Source organism: Neolamprologus brichardi, chromosome 19, assembly GCF_056152115.1.
Source record: "Neolamprologus brichardi isolate AB-2024 chromosome 19, ASM5615211v1, whole genome shotgun sequence".
Classification (NCBI taxonomy): domain Eukaryota; kingdom Metazoa; phylum Chordata; class Actinopteri; order Cichliformes; family Cichlidae; genus Neolamprologus; species Neolamprologus brichardi.
Window position 1 is genome coordinate 13,158,543 of NC_142122.1, and position 15,802 is coordinate 13,174,344.

The 15,802-nt window shown below is 36.6% G+C and overlaps 2 protein-coding genes across 12 annotated transcripts in view; one reads left to right on the top strand and one right to left on the bottom strand.

Moving 5' to 3' along the window:
- Positions 1-696: 696 nt before the first annotated feature.
- Positions 697-1,879, top strand: fabp7a (fatty acid binding protein 7, brain, a). The gene is made up of 4 exons (XM_006798411.3): positions 697-854; positions 998-1,170; positions 1,265-1,366; positions 1,626-1,879. The coding sequence occupies exons 1-4, from the start codon at positions 782-784 to the stop codon at positions 1,674-1,676; spliced, it is 399 nt and encodes a 132-aa protein (XP_006798474.1). The 5' UTR covers positions 697-781; the 3' UTR covers positions 1,677-1,879.
- A 1,913-nt stretch (positions 1,880-3,792) lies between these two features.
- Positions 3,793-15,802, bottom strand: part of LOC102784558 (uncharacterized) — a 30,115-nt gene continuing 18,105 nt past the window's right edge. Inside the window, exons 19-49 of one of the 11 annotated variants that reach the window (XM_087832766.1) lie at positions 15,575-15,664; positions 15,211-15,276; positions 14,899-14,946; positions 14,620-14,661; positions 14,459-14,506; positions 14,155-14,202; positions 14,014-14,058; positions 13,682-13,720; positions 13,530-13,592; positions 13,324-13,371; positions 13,023-13,073; positions 12,840-12,884; positions 12,445-12,483; positions 12,300-12,362; positions 12,142-12,189; positions 11,186-11,275; positions 10,823-10,888; positions 10,398-10,442; positions 10,148-10,198; positions 9,966-10,010; positions 9,523-9,555; positions 9,397-9,444; positions 9,194-9,253; positions 9,013-9,057; positions 8,479-8,526; positions 8,266-8,307; positions 6,634-6,681; positions 6,294-6,335; positions 6,164-6,208; positions 6,052-6,087; positions 3,793-5,931 (exon numbers count right to left, since the gene is read on the bottom strand). In XM_087832766.1, coding sequence (XP_087688892.1) covers positions 5,846-5,931; positions 6,052-6,087; positions 6,164-6,208; positions 6,294-6,335; positions 6,634-6,681; positions 8,266-8,307; positions 8,479-8,526; positions 9,013-9,057; positions 9,194-9,253; positions 9,397-9,444; positions 9,523-9,555; positions 9,966-10,010; positions 10,148-10,198; positions 10,398-10,442; positions 10,823-10,888; positions 11,186-11,275; positions 12,142-12,189; positions 12,300-12,362; positions 12,445-12,483; positions 12,840-12,884; positions 13,023-13,073; positions 13,324-13,371; positions 13,530-13,592; positions 13,682-13,720; positions 14,014-14,058; positions 14,155-14,202; positions 14,459-14,506; positions 14,620-14,661; positions 14,899-14,946; positions 15,211-15,276; positions 15,575-15,664 — 1,613 coding nt within the window. In that variant the 3' untranslated portion in view covers positions 3,793-5,845. Of the gene's footprint in view, positions 5,932-6,051; positions 6,088-6,163; positions 6,209-6,293; positions 6,336-6,633; positions 6,682-8,265; positions 8,308-8,478; positions 8,527-9,012; positions 9,058-9,193; positions 9,254-9,396; positions 9,445-9,522; positions 9,556-9,965; positions 10,011-10,147; positions 10,199-10,397; positions 10,443-10,822; positions 10,889-11,185; positions 11,276-12,141; positions 12,190-12,299; positions 12,363-12,444; positions 12,484-12,839; positions 12,885-13,022; positions 13,074-13,323; positions 13,372-13,529; positions 13,599-13,681; positions 13,721-14,013; positions 14,059-14,154; positions 14,203-14,458; positions 14,507-14,619; positions 14,662-14,898; positions 14,947-15,210; positions 15,277-15,574; positions 15,665-15,802 lie in introns of all 11 variants that reach the window. The other 10 variants (XM_087832765.1, XM_087832764.1, XM_087832763.1 and 7 more) reach the window with 10 other exon arrangements.

Sequence of the window (15,802 nt, forward strand, 5' to 3'; positions counted from 1 at the left end):
CAGGCTGTGGGAGATTATGTCTAATTGTTTTTAAACTAAATGTAGTTATAAACCAAAATCTAAAAACTTGAGGTATTTAAATACCTGCAGCCTCAGCCGCTAGGCACAAAAAGACGGATATGAACAACAACCAAAGTACTCATTCACAGTTTGCTACAAAAACCGCTGATGCCGGTCTGGTTCTTTATTTCTGTCCATGCAATATCTACAGTTTGTCTTTATGTAATAACATTTTCTTTTCTACATGTTCTCACATTTTACGACATATTTACATAAATAGTGCATATTCTGGACAGAGGATTTTGAATAGCAGCAGAGGGTTCATCAGACATTATCAAGAGGGTTGGTATGATAAAGGAGGATAGGATAGGGATGGAGGTAGATGATCTGCTATGACAAAAGGGAGCAGCTGTAATGGGAAATTATTATATTTATATATATTTCAACATCTGAGAGTCCCTGGTTCAAATCTCTTTGTAGTTTCTGTAAAAATCCGCTATATTAGCTAAACTACCCGCTGTGGCCAACCCTGCCGCCCTGCCAGTATTTTTTGAGCGTCCCACCTTTAACACCGAGACATTAAGAGCGCGTTCCATTTTGACCAATCACAGTCTTCAAGTGTTCGGGAAGATCCAATCAGGATTTCGCGCCACTGCTTACGTAACCACTCTCCGTTATCAGAGGGGCAGGCCCGTTTCTGCGGCTCCAGGATTTAATCCACGGAAACTAGAGACACTGTCTGACAGTGTTACACAGAAGTGGACCAACAACATCTGCAAAAATGGTTGAGGCTTTCTGCGCTACATGGAAACTGGTCGACAGCCAGAACTTTGATGACTACATGAAGGCACTCGGTGAGCAAAAAAACGCCTGTTGTACAGTTACCGTGATTTTTTTTTTTTTACATTTATTAAATATTGAAACTTTATTTAAACTTTTATTATAAACTTTTACTTTATTTAAACTTTATTTAAACGTTTTGTTTTTTTTTTGACAGGCGTTGGCTTTGCCACAAGACAAGTGGGTAATGTCACCAAACCAACTGTAGTGATCAGCCAGGATGGAGACAAGGTGGTGGTGAAAACTCAGAGCACCTTCAGGAACACTGAGCTCTCTGCCAAGCTGGGAGAGGAGTTTGATGAGACCACGCCTGATGACCGGCATGTCAAAGTAAGATGAGTAAAACTTGAGGATGTGATCACTGATGATTTCCTTCTGCTGGTCCTGAATAAAAAAAAAAAAGTTGTTTTTTTTCTGCTCGTAGTCGACCTTCTCCATGGATGGAGATAAATTTGTGCATGTGCAGAAGTGGGATGGCAAAGAGACCAAGTTTGTCAGAGAAATCAAGGATGGGAAGATGGTGATGGTAAGACCGCCTGTTCTGCTGGGATTACATGTATCAGTTTTTAAGAGGCCTTTGAAAGCATCTTGTTCTGCAGGGAGGCTGGTTTACAAATAAACCAGCCTCCCTGCAGAACAAGATGCAAATAAACCAGCCTCACCTTGTCTTTGCATATATACATAACATATGACCGCAACAGACTGAAATACTTGCTGAATAATCAGATGCTAATGTTAACTGCCAGTCTGTCTAAAACAGATTTTCTTTTTTCTTCTGCCTCCAGACGTTAACCTTTGAAGGAGTCCAGGCTGTCCGCACGTATGAGAAAGCCTAATTTTCAACATCTACTTGAAAGAGCAAATCATTCCAGCTATCAGGAAATGTTGTTTTCCTTATTATTATTCTTTTTTTTAAGTAAAAAAAGTGTTTTGACATTTTGCTGTGATTTGCACTTGTTTGAACATGAGATAAATATTTTGTAAGATCTTTTGTGAAGGCCTCAACAAAAGGGAAAATAAACTTCTGGGCTAAACTTTCTCAACGTCTCAAAGGTTCATCAGAAACAGGACAGACTACTCACTTTTATTTACGGCATTTTTCCTTTGAATGCAGTTCCACATTTCTGCTCATATATGTCTGCTTCAATCGTGGGAACAGTCCGGTCCCCGTCAGAGTCTGTTACAGGTGACAGCTGCAGGGTGAAGGTGCAGGCTGGAGCCGACCATGCAGCACCAGCAGCCAGCCTGACCATTGAACTTGCTGTGTGAATGCCCTTTAGTAACCCCCAGATGGTCAGAGATGGCGAGGAGCTAGGGGGAGGGTGGGGGTGGTGATGTCACTCGCCTCAAGATAATCCGGTTAAAGTTGTGGTGTCATTACGTAGAAGCATCATTCGATGCTGTGCGGACCAACCGTGACTAAATGCTGCCACTGGCGTGATGATAAGACAGGACACCACGCAGGATGTAGACAGTTTGGATGCAATAGTCACTCTAGTGTTAGAGTTTGCCAGCAAACCTTTGTCCAGCTGTGGGTTTTTATATCTCTAATATAAATATTATTTAACACTGTTTTAGTTCCTACATTTTAAGATGCTAAAGCCTCCCTTTTTCAGCTCTGTGCTGTGTCCAGCCTACTGAACACTGACTACAAGTGGCCATTCTTCTCATCTCAACACAGTTTCTGTTCAGTTTCTGGCCACCTTTGAATAGGCCGTAACACAAAGAAGCAGTGGTAACTGGAGTGGAACTCATTTAGCAGTGGCCAGATGAATTAATTTAAAGTCTGTCTTTATGCTCCAGTTATACAACACTGAAAAGCATTTAGGCTGCATGCAGTGAGAAGACAAGCTCACGGGGTGTTACTTTCTCAATATTTCACAGTGGCATAATCACATAGAAAAGGGAGCTTATCGCATTCTGTGTAGCAGAAACAAAGACAGATAATAGCTAAGCGTCCTCTGTCTGCAGTGTTTGCTGTACTCTGGGAGAGCAGCGGGAGTTTCCTCTTTGTGAGGAATCTGTGTCAGTGGTGTATGCTGACCTGTAGTAACCCCTCCCTGGCCTTATTAGGGAAATAGAGTATAAAGACCTGACCATCTACTGTATATCCTCTTTGGTTCAGTTGTCTAACTGCTACAATCTTTCACTTAAACACACTGATCAGGAGTGTAGCTACCATTGAGAACACAGGCAAGACCCTGAGGTAATAAATATAATTTGTGAGGCTTAATAACATAAAGGTTAGCCTTGTATTAATGGGTTTTAATCAAATTTCACTACATTTAATATTAATAATCATTGAAATTCAGATGAAAAGTCAGTTTTTATTAATAAGTTTAAGTAGATTAACACTTGTTTTATGCAAATGGTTTAAAACCACACCTTTTCTTTACTGCTGATGCTAAAAACTTCTATTATCAGGTTAGAGGTTAGGTTGGGGATTAGCCTGATGACAATGTTTTGCCATCAACTCTCTGAAATCACATGGTCAGTCCTGCAGGGAATTCATCATGCCGGGATCAGTGGGTTTAACAGGGAAGTACATGTGAGTATCAGCAGCACAACAATGAAAAGAAACACCACGATGTCCCGTCTCGCTAATGCTTTTCATTGCTCGTGCGTTTAGTCTCCCGGTGAATTTGATCTCTGCTTGGTTGTTTTTCTGGACCTTTCCTTTCTCTCCTACATGTCAGATACAGTTGCCCGATCCTGAAATGACTCCTAGTTTCTTACAGGAAAAAATAAAATTGCTCCCAGAGATGTCCCCTACTGCACAACAGACACCTTTCTTTATACTTATCTCGATTTGAGGTGAAATACTGAAATACTTTCACATTTAGATAGTTAAAAAAAACTTCATGCATTAAACATAAAATATACAGTATAAAAACGACGTCAGCCCATTTTTGTGTTAGAAATGTTGGTATGTTTAAAGAAAAGTCAAAACACTTGCATTGCTATGTTTTAATGCCTAATTGTTCTGTTCACAAGGGTTTAAGTGACAAATGATACACATTGTGGTTTTTACTGCAGATGAAGAGCCGCTTCAGGAATAATGAATCAGGGATAAAACAATCAGTTTTTCTGTATAATTAACTATTTACATCAAGAACATTTTAACACAATGTGTATGATGTCAGCGACACCATACAGTGACACTGGCACACATCATCAAATTCACTGATTCCTGTCTTCAAGTGTTCACGCTATTAGGGAACCACATAAAAATATAAGAGCATAAAACAAAGGCACACACATCATGCATACTTCATTAAAAGACTATTAGACTAACATAATGCGCTTTGATCGCTGATCTAAGTATTGCACATGTTCACCTGGTAAACGTGAGTCATTAATATACAGTTTAAACAAGTTTATTTATCTTTTGGTACCATAAATAATAATAATGACAATAATGAAAATTGTTTTGTAAAAAGTGTCCAAAACTTCATCAGTCATACTGATGAATCGCAATTAAAATCTGAGCTCACTGAGAGCTGCAGAGTGTGAGCTTTCATTATTCCTAGACTGACAAAGTGTGCACTGGTATCATTTTAAAAGATAAGCAGATTTACATTTAAGCTTCAGGATTAGCGACACAGGATGTAAAAACTGCTCTCTGTGCAACATATGGAGCAAATGCAACAATGTAGCCATACGTAGCTGCTAAAAGCAGACTGAGAAATGTTTTACATCTGAGATCACCTGTCCAAACATGTGACACCTTCTGCAGCAACTTATAATGTGATCACACGGTGTGCCGGTGCAATCAACAATGTAAAATTTGACATTAGACTCAGCCAACATTGCTTTTGTGTTCATCAGACATTATCAAGTAAAGGATATTCAGATAACAGAAATCCTGTTTGTATTATGCTGCATTTTAGCAGCATGAATATGAGATATCATTATACAGTTCTCATTAATGTTATCTTAATGTTGCCATATCATATTTAGGCAATATTGATTGCATTCTTGTTTAAAGGAACCTGCTCAATAGGTTTCTACAGTTCGTTAGCTTCTACTGTGTGCGCACAGTGCAACAGCAGTGACCAAAGTCAGCTATAGTGTGATTTTGGTCAATCAAGGAATTTGCAGAATAAATCTGACACTTGATTTGCTGATGTTTTTGATAGATTGAAAGGAACAAAAAAAACAAACTGAACTCAATCCTCATTCTGAGAGTTCAGGCAATGCCTCTTACTAGCACCAATATAATAACGAGGAGCTGGTGCAGATATCCAGATGGTACAGTTTGATAAGACTTTAAATGTTTTAGGTAGCAAGATTGGGAGCTCTCATATACAGTGCATTGTCATTCCTTTTGATGCATAAAACAAAAATAAAAGGTAAAAAAGTCATTCAGTAATGATATGATATCTGTTGTGTCCCCATTTGGGAAGAACAATAGGAAACTGAGAATGAATCATGAACAAGTGCTATAAAGGGTGGGATGAGCAACATGATCAAGAAAGACGCCACAGAGATGTACAATTATAACGCAAACCACTGTTCAAGTAAATGTGGGCTAAGAAGGTCTGTCTTGGAGTAGCAACTGTGGCAGTTTTGTACCCTGTTAACCTCACAGTGTAAACTACTCTACACTTTGTAGCTACTTTAAAAATACTGCACCATTTTCTGGACCTTTTATGAGAAAATAAAGTAAGTTGTAAATATATTAAAGGGTTTGAATCCATAGAAGTGAAATAGTAAACTGCTTTATTTAAAATATGCAAAAGAAGTTATTACTTAACAAATTATTAAAAAAAGAAAAGAAAAGAAAAGGAATGACACTGACTGCATGTATTTGGTATGAGAGCTCAACCAATTCTGGAAAGAGAAAAATAACAGTCCATCTCATAACCCGTCGTCTTCTGCTGTGCAGGGATTTCTGCTGAAGGCGAACAACATCACCCGTGTTTCAACAGTACAGGGTGTGAGGTGACCTCGTCCTTATCGGTAATTTGACTAAATTGTAAATGTCAGACCACAGACTGACGTGTCAAATCTGCAGTGGCGAGAAGGCGTAAAACGGAAACTGGGCCTCGTCCTCATCCACAAAGAAACACTGGAAGTAGGGCAGCTCATCTGTAAAGAGATAAAACAGTGAAGAACAGTATGTTCCTTCCCTTTCCTTTAGCATTTGGAGAGAAAAGTTCCTGAAATTTGCACGCTCTGCAACATTTTGTTCTAAAAATCTGCACGTACCTTCCATGAGAAAGCTGTCCGATAGAGACGGCTCCACTGTTAAAATGTGAACATAATGTTAACTACAAATCAAAGTGTTATATGACTCTAAATTACAGGATCAACGTGATACCTTTAACTTTCTCCTCCTTATCAGCTTTCTTCTCAGCAGTTTTTCCTGCAAACGTTTTGCATACAGTTAATAAAAGCTATAATGTAGGTTTTTTTTGAATACTCAGAAATGAAGGGTGTCACAAACAAACCTTTCTTTGCAGGCTCTTGTATCTCTTTGAGAACCCTGTCCTCTGTAAAAGGCAGCAAGACATAAAAAAGTCAAACAGTTTTTCTCAAGTGTTTAATTTGAATGTATTTGACATAAAAATTTATTATTACATGAATAATTTAAATGTGTGTTTTCTCTTAAAAAAGAAAACACAACATTTTTCTTTTTTAAAAGGAAAATCGCTTGAGAAACATCTGAATATTAAGATAGTCGCGGATTATTTTCACCCTGTTCACTAATTAATCAAACAGCGGTTTCAACTCAGTAATAGTGACTGCGTGTTCTACATTTATGTTAGTTTCTCCAAGCTGACTGCATACCTTTCTTTGTTGCAATGGGCTTTATCTTTTCTTTTAAAACACGAGGCTCTGTTTCACAAACATGAAGCAAACACAAACAGGCATGAAATACACAACAGTTATGCATAAAAATTACTGGAGGGAAGAAAAAAGTGAAGCTTTAAAATAAGTGATTTTTAATTTCAGTAAAGGGTAGAAGACTCTTTTTTTTGCAGATGTAATGCAACTGAATGACTTAAAAACGCTTATGAAAACCAAATGCGCAGAATGAAAAGTGATGCCCAGTAAGCTCAGAGAAAAATGTTAAATGAAGAACCACTTTCTAATAAAGTAACCTTTAAGATTTATAATGTGCTACTGCTTGGTATATACACTCTCACTTCATTAGGTACATCGTCCAACTGCTCATTAAAGCAAATATCTAATTATCCAATCACAAGGCAGCAATTTAGACATAGGCAGATGACCTTCTGGAGTTCAAACCAGGACCAGAATGGAGAAGAATGGGCTGCTGCTTGTGTAATCGTATTGGAGATATTTTCACTTTAGTACCAACTGGACATGTCCATCTCTTTATGACCACCGTCTGCCCATCTTCTTATGGCTACTTCCAGCAGGTCAACTTGCCATGTTACAAAGCTCAGATCTTGACAATGAGTTCACTGTACTCAAACGGCCGCCATAACCACCAGATATCAATCCAATAAACAACTTTCAGGATGTAGTGGAATGGGAGATTTAAATCATGGATGTACAGCTGACAAAACTGCAGCAACTGTTATGCTAACACGTCAACCAAAATCTTTGAGGAGTGTTTCCAGCACCTTACTGAGTCTGGGGCTGCACTTACGGCAAAGTGGAGCTTAATATGGTACTGGCAAAGTGTATCTAATAAAGTGTCTGGTGAGAGCATATATTTAAAAAACAACAACAACTTGGGAGCGCTAGGTTGTGAAAACATGGCTTTTTAAATTCGCAATTAATTAAAAAAGAGCCACGTGTGATATAGATGAAAATCTGCTTGGTTTTATAGTTTAACTACAGATTGGATAACGTTTCGTCAACTTTCATAACAGAATTATAACGAAATACATCAACAGCCAGATTTCTCAGACTCTGTGTTCTCCAAGCATAGCTCATAAATCATTTTTAAAGAAATTATTTAGAAAATATTTATTCATGATTAAGTTAGTAGTTACAACCTATAAATCCTTTATGTATGAGGCCTTATTAGAAAGTGGCAGTACATTCTCAGATTTGTGGTAATTACCTGCATGCATGCTTTGTGTAAAAATTACTGTGAAGCATTTTTTTCTTACATCAACCTATAAATATTTTATTGATGGCAGATTAACTAACTTTGAGATAATTTCCTTGCTGGCCATTCAGTTGCCTATAATCTTTGCTAATTTAGGATTTTCATTTGAAGCTCTTTACTTAGATGTCTGGTTGACTATTTCACACCCAGCAAGAAAATCTTCTCAACTATCAGCAGCAGTGTGTTTAACGGTTACTTAATTTTTATAAGCAAAATAGCTGTTTCCCCTCTAAGTTACTTATCTACATTTAGAGGGGCCTTCATGTTGTAATCAGATTACCACTGATGGTTACATGAAGTATGAAGTGCTGCCTGCACTGAAGCACCACATGTACCTTTCTTCACGTGGACTGGTTTGGTCTTTTCCTTCAACATGGCTGTGCCATCAGGGACAAAAATGCAATCGATAAAACATACAGTTGGAAGTATTTCAGTGTATTTAAGACATCAGAAAATCTCAAATTTGTGACAGTATCCTGACATTACATGTAGCCGTAAAGCCCTGTACCCACAGTCTCATAAATAAAGTGTAAAACTTTGCACTGTACCTTTCTTTGCTGCAGCAGGCCTGGCCTTTTCTTTAGGTGTTTCCAGTTCTGTAAAAGAACAACTTTGGTCAGACTTTAGCAATCAACCTGAAGAATTTTACTGCAGAAGCCACAATGAGCTTACTTTTAAACAATACTTATAGCAGCTCAAACCACTTTCTGCAGTGTGAAAGCTTCAATTATTTTTTTAAATTACTAATTTAGTCCATTCTACAAACAGCCAGAACACATTTTTAGTTTGTTTTGTCATCTTTTCAGATATGAAATAGGCCTATTATGTTATTTTAATTATACAAAACATTCCTTTTCCTTAGTAGAAACTACTTTTCTTTGGTTTGCTTCTGACTTTGTGCAGTACTTGGGGGTCCATGTGGCTGCGATAGAGCCAACGATCTGTTTTTGCACATTATTAAATCAAATCCACTGGTAGATTTCTTCTATAGAGAATTCCTAGATAAGTCGTTGCTCAGTCTTTAAAGAACAAAACAATGATTCTACTTGTTGCCCATAACACCAAAGATTTTTATAAATTACCTTTTTTTACAGCTGGTTTTGCTTTTACCTCTGGTACTTTTGGCTCTGAGTAATAAAACAAAAAGGTATGATATGTAAGATAATCAGTGTTTATCTACACCATTATCATTATTTTGTGATAGTTTTCTAATGGTACTACATAATAAAAAGTATCTACATGCAGATGGCAATGGCAGTCTACCTTTTGTCTTTAGAAGGGATTTAATCTTTTCCTTCTTTGCTTCGACCTCTGCTTTAGGAGCTGTAAAACAGGGAAAAATAACATTTTCAACTTTTTTTTAAAGAACTATTTTTAAAGAAGTATAGAGTGTGTATGATCTATAACAGAAATAGAATAGATTGCCTAGCTTAGGACTATTTAAAGAGTTTAAATCAAACATATACCTTTCTTTTCAAGAGCTGGTTTCGGTTTTTCCTTTGTAACCTCTGGCTCTGATGAAAAAAAAAGCATGAAAGTGTTAATAATAATTCACTTTAATAAATAATAACCATGGATTGTAAGCAATTCACCTTTCTTAGCAGGAACTGGCTTAGCCTCAGCTTCTAAAGAGAAAGGGAAGAAAAGAGGTCATATGAGAAGAGTGATGACTAGCATCACTTATAGCTAATTGCAAAACTAAAGCAACACAGTGCATAAACCCAGTCTATTGCTTAAGCATGTATTGAGGAATGCTGAAACATGAAAATGACCAAATTGAAAAGGACAAAACTCAACGGTAACATAATAACTTAATCAAAATAAAAGCAGATTATGGTACTTTGAGCATTTTTAGTTGGGTCATTATCACGTGGCAGTGAAGCATATCGTCAGCAGCTACATGTCAGCGAATCAGTCGTGATGTGACGTGGGTTGAACATGACTGAATTAATATCAGCACAGTGCTGCGTGTGATGTTTCTACAGCAAAATAACACACGATTCAAACACATGAACATGCAAGTTCGTAACAATACCTTTCTTCTTTTTAGCAGGTGATGGTTTTGCCTTGGTAACAGCTGCTAGAATAATAAATGCTCCAATTAACTTGAATTATATTTATAAAAAGGCGGGAACCACTGAAATACTGCTGTTCTACCTGTTAGATAATTAAAGGAAAAATAAGATCTGTGAAAGAGGTGAAAAGCTAAAAGGATACCTTTTTTGGGAGTCACTGGCTCAGCTTTCTTCTTCTTAAGAACCTCAGCTTCTAAACAAATAATAGCAACAGAACTTCACATTCAGAAAAATATTTTTGTGTGGTGCTTCTGCCTCTGTAACAGAGAAAATTGTGTGAAAATCAAAAGCTTGAGCACATTTTTGGCTTAGCTGTAACTGGTTCTAAGTAAAGAAATTTTACGTTCAGTGTTACAGAGACACAGTGAAACTCAATGATAACTATTTCTTACCTTTCTTGATTGGAACTGGCTTGAGCTTCTGTTTTGAAACCTCAGCTGATGTTAAAAACACAGAACGTCATGTTCAGTATAAAATTCAAATTCTCTTTCATGTTATTAAAAGTCTGACTGTTAAAATCTAGAGTACTGTTCTGTGTTATTTTTGGCCCCTTTTTTAGAGCATATGATTGGATTTACAACAGACTAATAATAAAGTTTCCAGCACCTCTACAGGTCTCCTGGTTGATCAAAAGCAAAGGATTTAGAGATGTTTTGCCAAGTTGTCTGTTATGTGAAGCCACAACGCCTTTTTATTCAATTCAGTTTATTTATTCATATAGCACCAAATCACAACCACAGATGCGTCAAGGCTCTTCATATTGACTTTTATTAGATTTTGGGCATTGATTTCAACTCCATCATCATATTTACCTTACCTGGTTTTACAGGTGTAGGCTTTACTTTTAGCGTTGGCTCCTTCTTAGGCTCCTTGGGAGCTGCTTCTGGTGGAAAATAAGACATTGATTTCTAAAGATTGTTGCTTATGAATTAAAAATTTATTTTGAGTTTTTTAATATCCCACATGAAAGTCTTTAGGCTCATTCGGCATTACATTGTCATTGTCAGCAAACAAAGTATGTATTAGCACATGCTTAAATGTATTTCTTGAATGACTTGAAAAATCAATGAGACACTATATCGTTAACCATCAGAATAGCTTTAACTTACACATTGCAGAGAAAATGAGACAATGTGGTGTCTCACGCCTTACATTAAACAGTATTCCAGCATAGTCTCACCTGCTTTTGTAATGTTGAGCTGTTCCTTTTTAAGAACAGATGCAACCTGCTTCTTGACAATTTTAATTCCTCTTACAGGCTTTTTGGCATCTGAAGTAAAAAGGAAAAGCTGCTTCAAACATTTTTATCCTCCACAAAACAAATAAAGCCTATAAGTCCATTTTCCTTTTAGGCTCAATGTAGGTTTCCTTCTGTGTGAGTACAGCTAATGCTAATGAATTTTCCTTACAGGTCCACATCAGTCATCCAAAACAACACCAAAAATTGTTTTAAATACAATAAAATGCTGTTTAAAGTCTGAATGTTAAAATCTAGAGTACTGTGTTTTTATTTTATTTTTATTTTTTTACTTTTTTTGTAGATTTAACTAAAAAAAATTAGAACAAATGATTTGTTTTTACACCAGACCATTAATAAAGTTCCCAGCACCTATACAGGTGTTCTGGTTGATCGAAAGCAAAGGATCTAAAGATAATTTGCCAAGTTGTCTGATATGTGTAGCCATAACATTGAGTCAACCCTTGAGTTAAGTTGAGTAAGGTGCCTTTTTATTCAATTCAATGTATTTATTCATATAGCGCCAAATCTCAACCACAGTTGTGTCAAAGCTCTTTATATTGTAAGGTAAAGACCCTACAATAATACAGAGAAAACAGAGAAAACCCCAACAATCAGATGACCCCCTATGAGCAAGCACTTTGGTGACAGTGGGAAGAAAAACCCCCTTTTAACAGGAAGAAACCTCCAGCAGAACCAGGCTCAGGGAGGGGTGGTCATCCCCTTTGACCGGTTGGGGGTGAGGGGAAAAGACACGGGACTTTAAAAAGTTCCATAATAGTCTGGTTCTTTGGAAGCAAAATATATAGAAATAAGTGGTGGCTTAACACTTTTGCACAGTACTATAGATAAATGATTAAAATTGAATACAAAATGTTCTCATATATTACTGTTTCTACCTTTTTTGGTTGGTTCTGGTTTAACTCTCTCTTTCAGTGTCAAAGGCACTAACAGAGGGGAAAAAATGTTTGAGTTTGGAAACATTGAGAAAGCATTCTGAACTTAGAAAGTTAGTATAAAAACACACAAGAACAGCTGCTTAAACAAAGAGATGCACCTTTCTTCAGTGGCACCACCTTCACCTTCTCCTTTGTTAGAGTAACATTTTTGTGTGGTGCTTCTGTCAAAGATAAATGAGTATGAAAATCAAAAGCTTGAGTACATTTTAAAATTATGATTAACAAAGTTAAGTCTGCTCTTACCTTTAGCTGGGGCTGGTTTTGTCTTAATGGGAGCTGGCTCTAAGTAAAGAAATTTTAGGTTCAGTCTTGCAGAAAATAAGACACTGTGACATAGCATTCATACTTAGTATGTCAATCAAGCATGTATTGAGGAATGCTGAAACATGAAAATGACCAACTTGAAAAGGACAAAACTCTGCAGTAACATAATAATTTGAGCAAAATAAAAGCAGATGATGATACTTTGAGCATTTTTACTTGGGTCATTATCACATGGCAGTGAAGCATATCGTCAGCAGCTACATGTCAGCGAATCAGTCGTGATGTGACGTGGGTTGAACATGACTGAATTAATATCAGCACAGCGCTGCGTGTGATGTTTCTACAGCAAAACAACACACAATTCTGCTGTATACCTTTCTTCTTTTCAGCAGGTGATGGTTTTGTCCTGGTAACAGCTGCTAGAATAATAAATGCTCCAATTAACTTGAATTATATTTATAAAAAGGTGAGAAACCACTGAAATACTGCTGTTATACATGTTAGATAATTAAAAAAAAAAAAAGACCTGTGAAAGAGGTGAAAAGCTAAAAGGATACCTTTTTTGGGAGTCACTGGCTCAGCTTTCTTCTTCTTAAGAACCTCAGCTTCTAAACAATAGCAACAGAAAACATAAGGTCCAGTTTACTGCAGAGGACAATAATCTGGTTTCTATTATAACAGTCACAGCTGATTATTCCAAACTATGATGCTGTATAAAAAATGCAAAAGCATGCATAGAAATACAAAAACTTCACATTCAAAAACATTATTAAAGTCTAACACATGATGCCTGTGTATATTAGAATTAGTATTGGTAGATACTATTTGACTAGTAAAATGTTCAGTCACTATTTTTACCTTTTTTGGTTGGTTCTGGTTTGGCTCTTACTTTCTGAGTTACAGGCACTAAAAGGGAGGAAAAAAGTTGCCAGGTTATGTTTGGAAACTTTCTTAAAGTATTCAATTATTTAAAATATATATGTATTTAAAAAAAAAAAAATTAGCATAATAACAGTGCATGTTGGTAATCACACTAGAACAGCTACTTAAACAAAGAGATGCACCTTTCTTCAATGGCACCACCTTCACCCTCTCCTTTGTTAGAGTAACATTTTTGTGTGGTGCTTCTGCCTCTGTAACAGAGAAAAGAGTGTGAAAATCAAAAGCTTGATTACTTTTAAAAAACTATTTAAAGGAAAGGTTAGCATCATCTTACCTTTAGCTGGGGCTGGTTTTGTCTTAACTGGAGCTGGCTCTAAGTAAAGAAATTTTAGGTTCAGCGCTACACAGAATAATTCAGTTCAGTTTAATTAATACAGCCCCAAATCACAATAACAGCTGGATCAGAGTGCTTTATACTGTAAGGTAAAGACCCAACAATTATACAAAGAAAACAAACCCTAACAATCTGATGACCCCCTATTAGGAAGTGCTTTGGCGACAGTGGGAAGGAAAAACTTGCTTTTAAGAGGATGAAATATCCAGCAGGGCCAGGCTCAGGGGAGGAAGACAGGACAATACTGAAACTCAATGATAACTGTTTCTTACCTTTCTTGGTTAGAACTGGTTTGAGCTTCTGTTTTGAAACCTCAGCTGATGTTAAAAACACAGAACGTGATGTTCAGTTGACATCCAGACCTCTTTCATGTTATTAAAATTCTGATCTTTGACATGATATACTGTACGTACTTGTCTTTGCAGAGACAGCTTTGACTTTCTCTTTTGGCATCTTGACCACTGATGAACAAAGAACAGACATCAGGTTACGGAGAATATCATTAGGAACAGTGGGATGCAAAAATCTGAAATCAGTGTAACATAAAATAAAAGTATTTCTTCATAGGCACAATTTTAACCCTCTCTTTCACCAGTGAGGCATTTCTAGCAGTACCTTGTTGTTCTGTCAAGAAAAAAAACTATTTGTGAGATTTGCATGCAGCCTGTATAGTTAAGTTGGTGTTTCTTTGTGCATAAAAATATGCACCACACGTACCTTTTGCCAAGATCGCTGGTTTGGGCTTTTCTTTTGGAGCAACAGCTTCTGTATATGAAAAATACAATTTTTTTTAACAGCAGGATAATGCAACTCCCTCAGTATCAATCATTTTGTCATTTGGTGATCAGAAGATTATCAATGTAATATGTGAACGTTACCTTTCTTTGCAGGAGGTGCTTTAGCCTTTTTCTTTGGTGCTTCTGTGACACAACACAAGTGCATAAACTTACCATAACTCTGGCTTTGATTGGTTATTTTTACAGTTCAGATTTTAAAACATCTGGAACGTAATCGTTAGTGATATTCATAAAATGGATGCACAGGAACATTCTCCATAAGAGTTAGCAGGTGTCAGTAGTAGTGTCCACTTAATTTCATAGACCTGTGACTCTTCTGCCTTTAAGTCTTGACACTGTCATAAAGGTAAGTATATTTACCCTTCTCTGAAGGAGCTCGTTTTACTCTTTCTTTTGTAACCTCAGCATCTAAAAACAGAAAATAACACAGGAATTGATAAGAATATGTAATTTGCTAGTAATTAAGTATACTGCTCCATATAATTTATTAAACTGAGCAACAAGCAAATAAAATATCAGTAAAGTGCTGCAGAGACTGTAATAGCTTAGCAGCATTACCTCTTTTATTTACTAGTGCTACCTTTATGCTCTAATATGAGAATATGTTTAGATTTGGCGTGTTGTTTGAGTTTAATTTTCAGTGTTTCAACTCCATCAACATATTTGCATTACCTGGTTTTACAGGTGTAGGCTTTACTTTTAGCGTTGGCTCCTTCTTAGGCTCCTTGGGAGCTGCTTCTAGTGGAAAATAAGACACTGATTTCTAAAGATTGGTGCTTATGAAGTAACACTTTCTTTAAATTTTTTTATATTCCGCATGAAAATCTTATCTCATTAGGCATTACACTGTCAGTGTCAGCAAACAAAGTACGAATTAGAACATGCTTAAATGTATTTCTTCAATGACTTGAAAAATCAATGAGGCATTATATCTTTAACCCTCAGAATAGCTTTAACTTACACATTGCAGAGAAAACAAGAAAATGCGGTGATTCATGCCTCACATATATTAACCAATAGTCCAGCATAGTCTCACCTGCTTTTGTAACATTGAGATGTTCCTTCTTAAGAACAGATGCAACCTCCTTCTTGACAATTTTAATTCCTCTTACAGGCTTTTTGGGCTCTAAAGTAAAAAGCAAAAGCTGCTTCAAACATTTTTAGAAAATGGATTAATTATATTCTCCACAAAATAAAAGCATCTAAATATTATATTGTTATGAAAACTATACATCACTATTCTTCTTACGGGTCAACAACATTC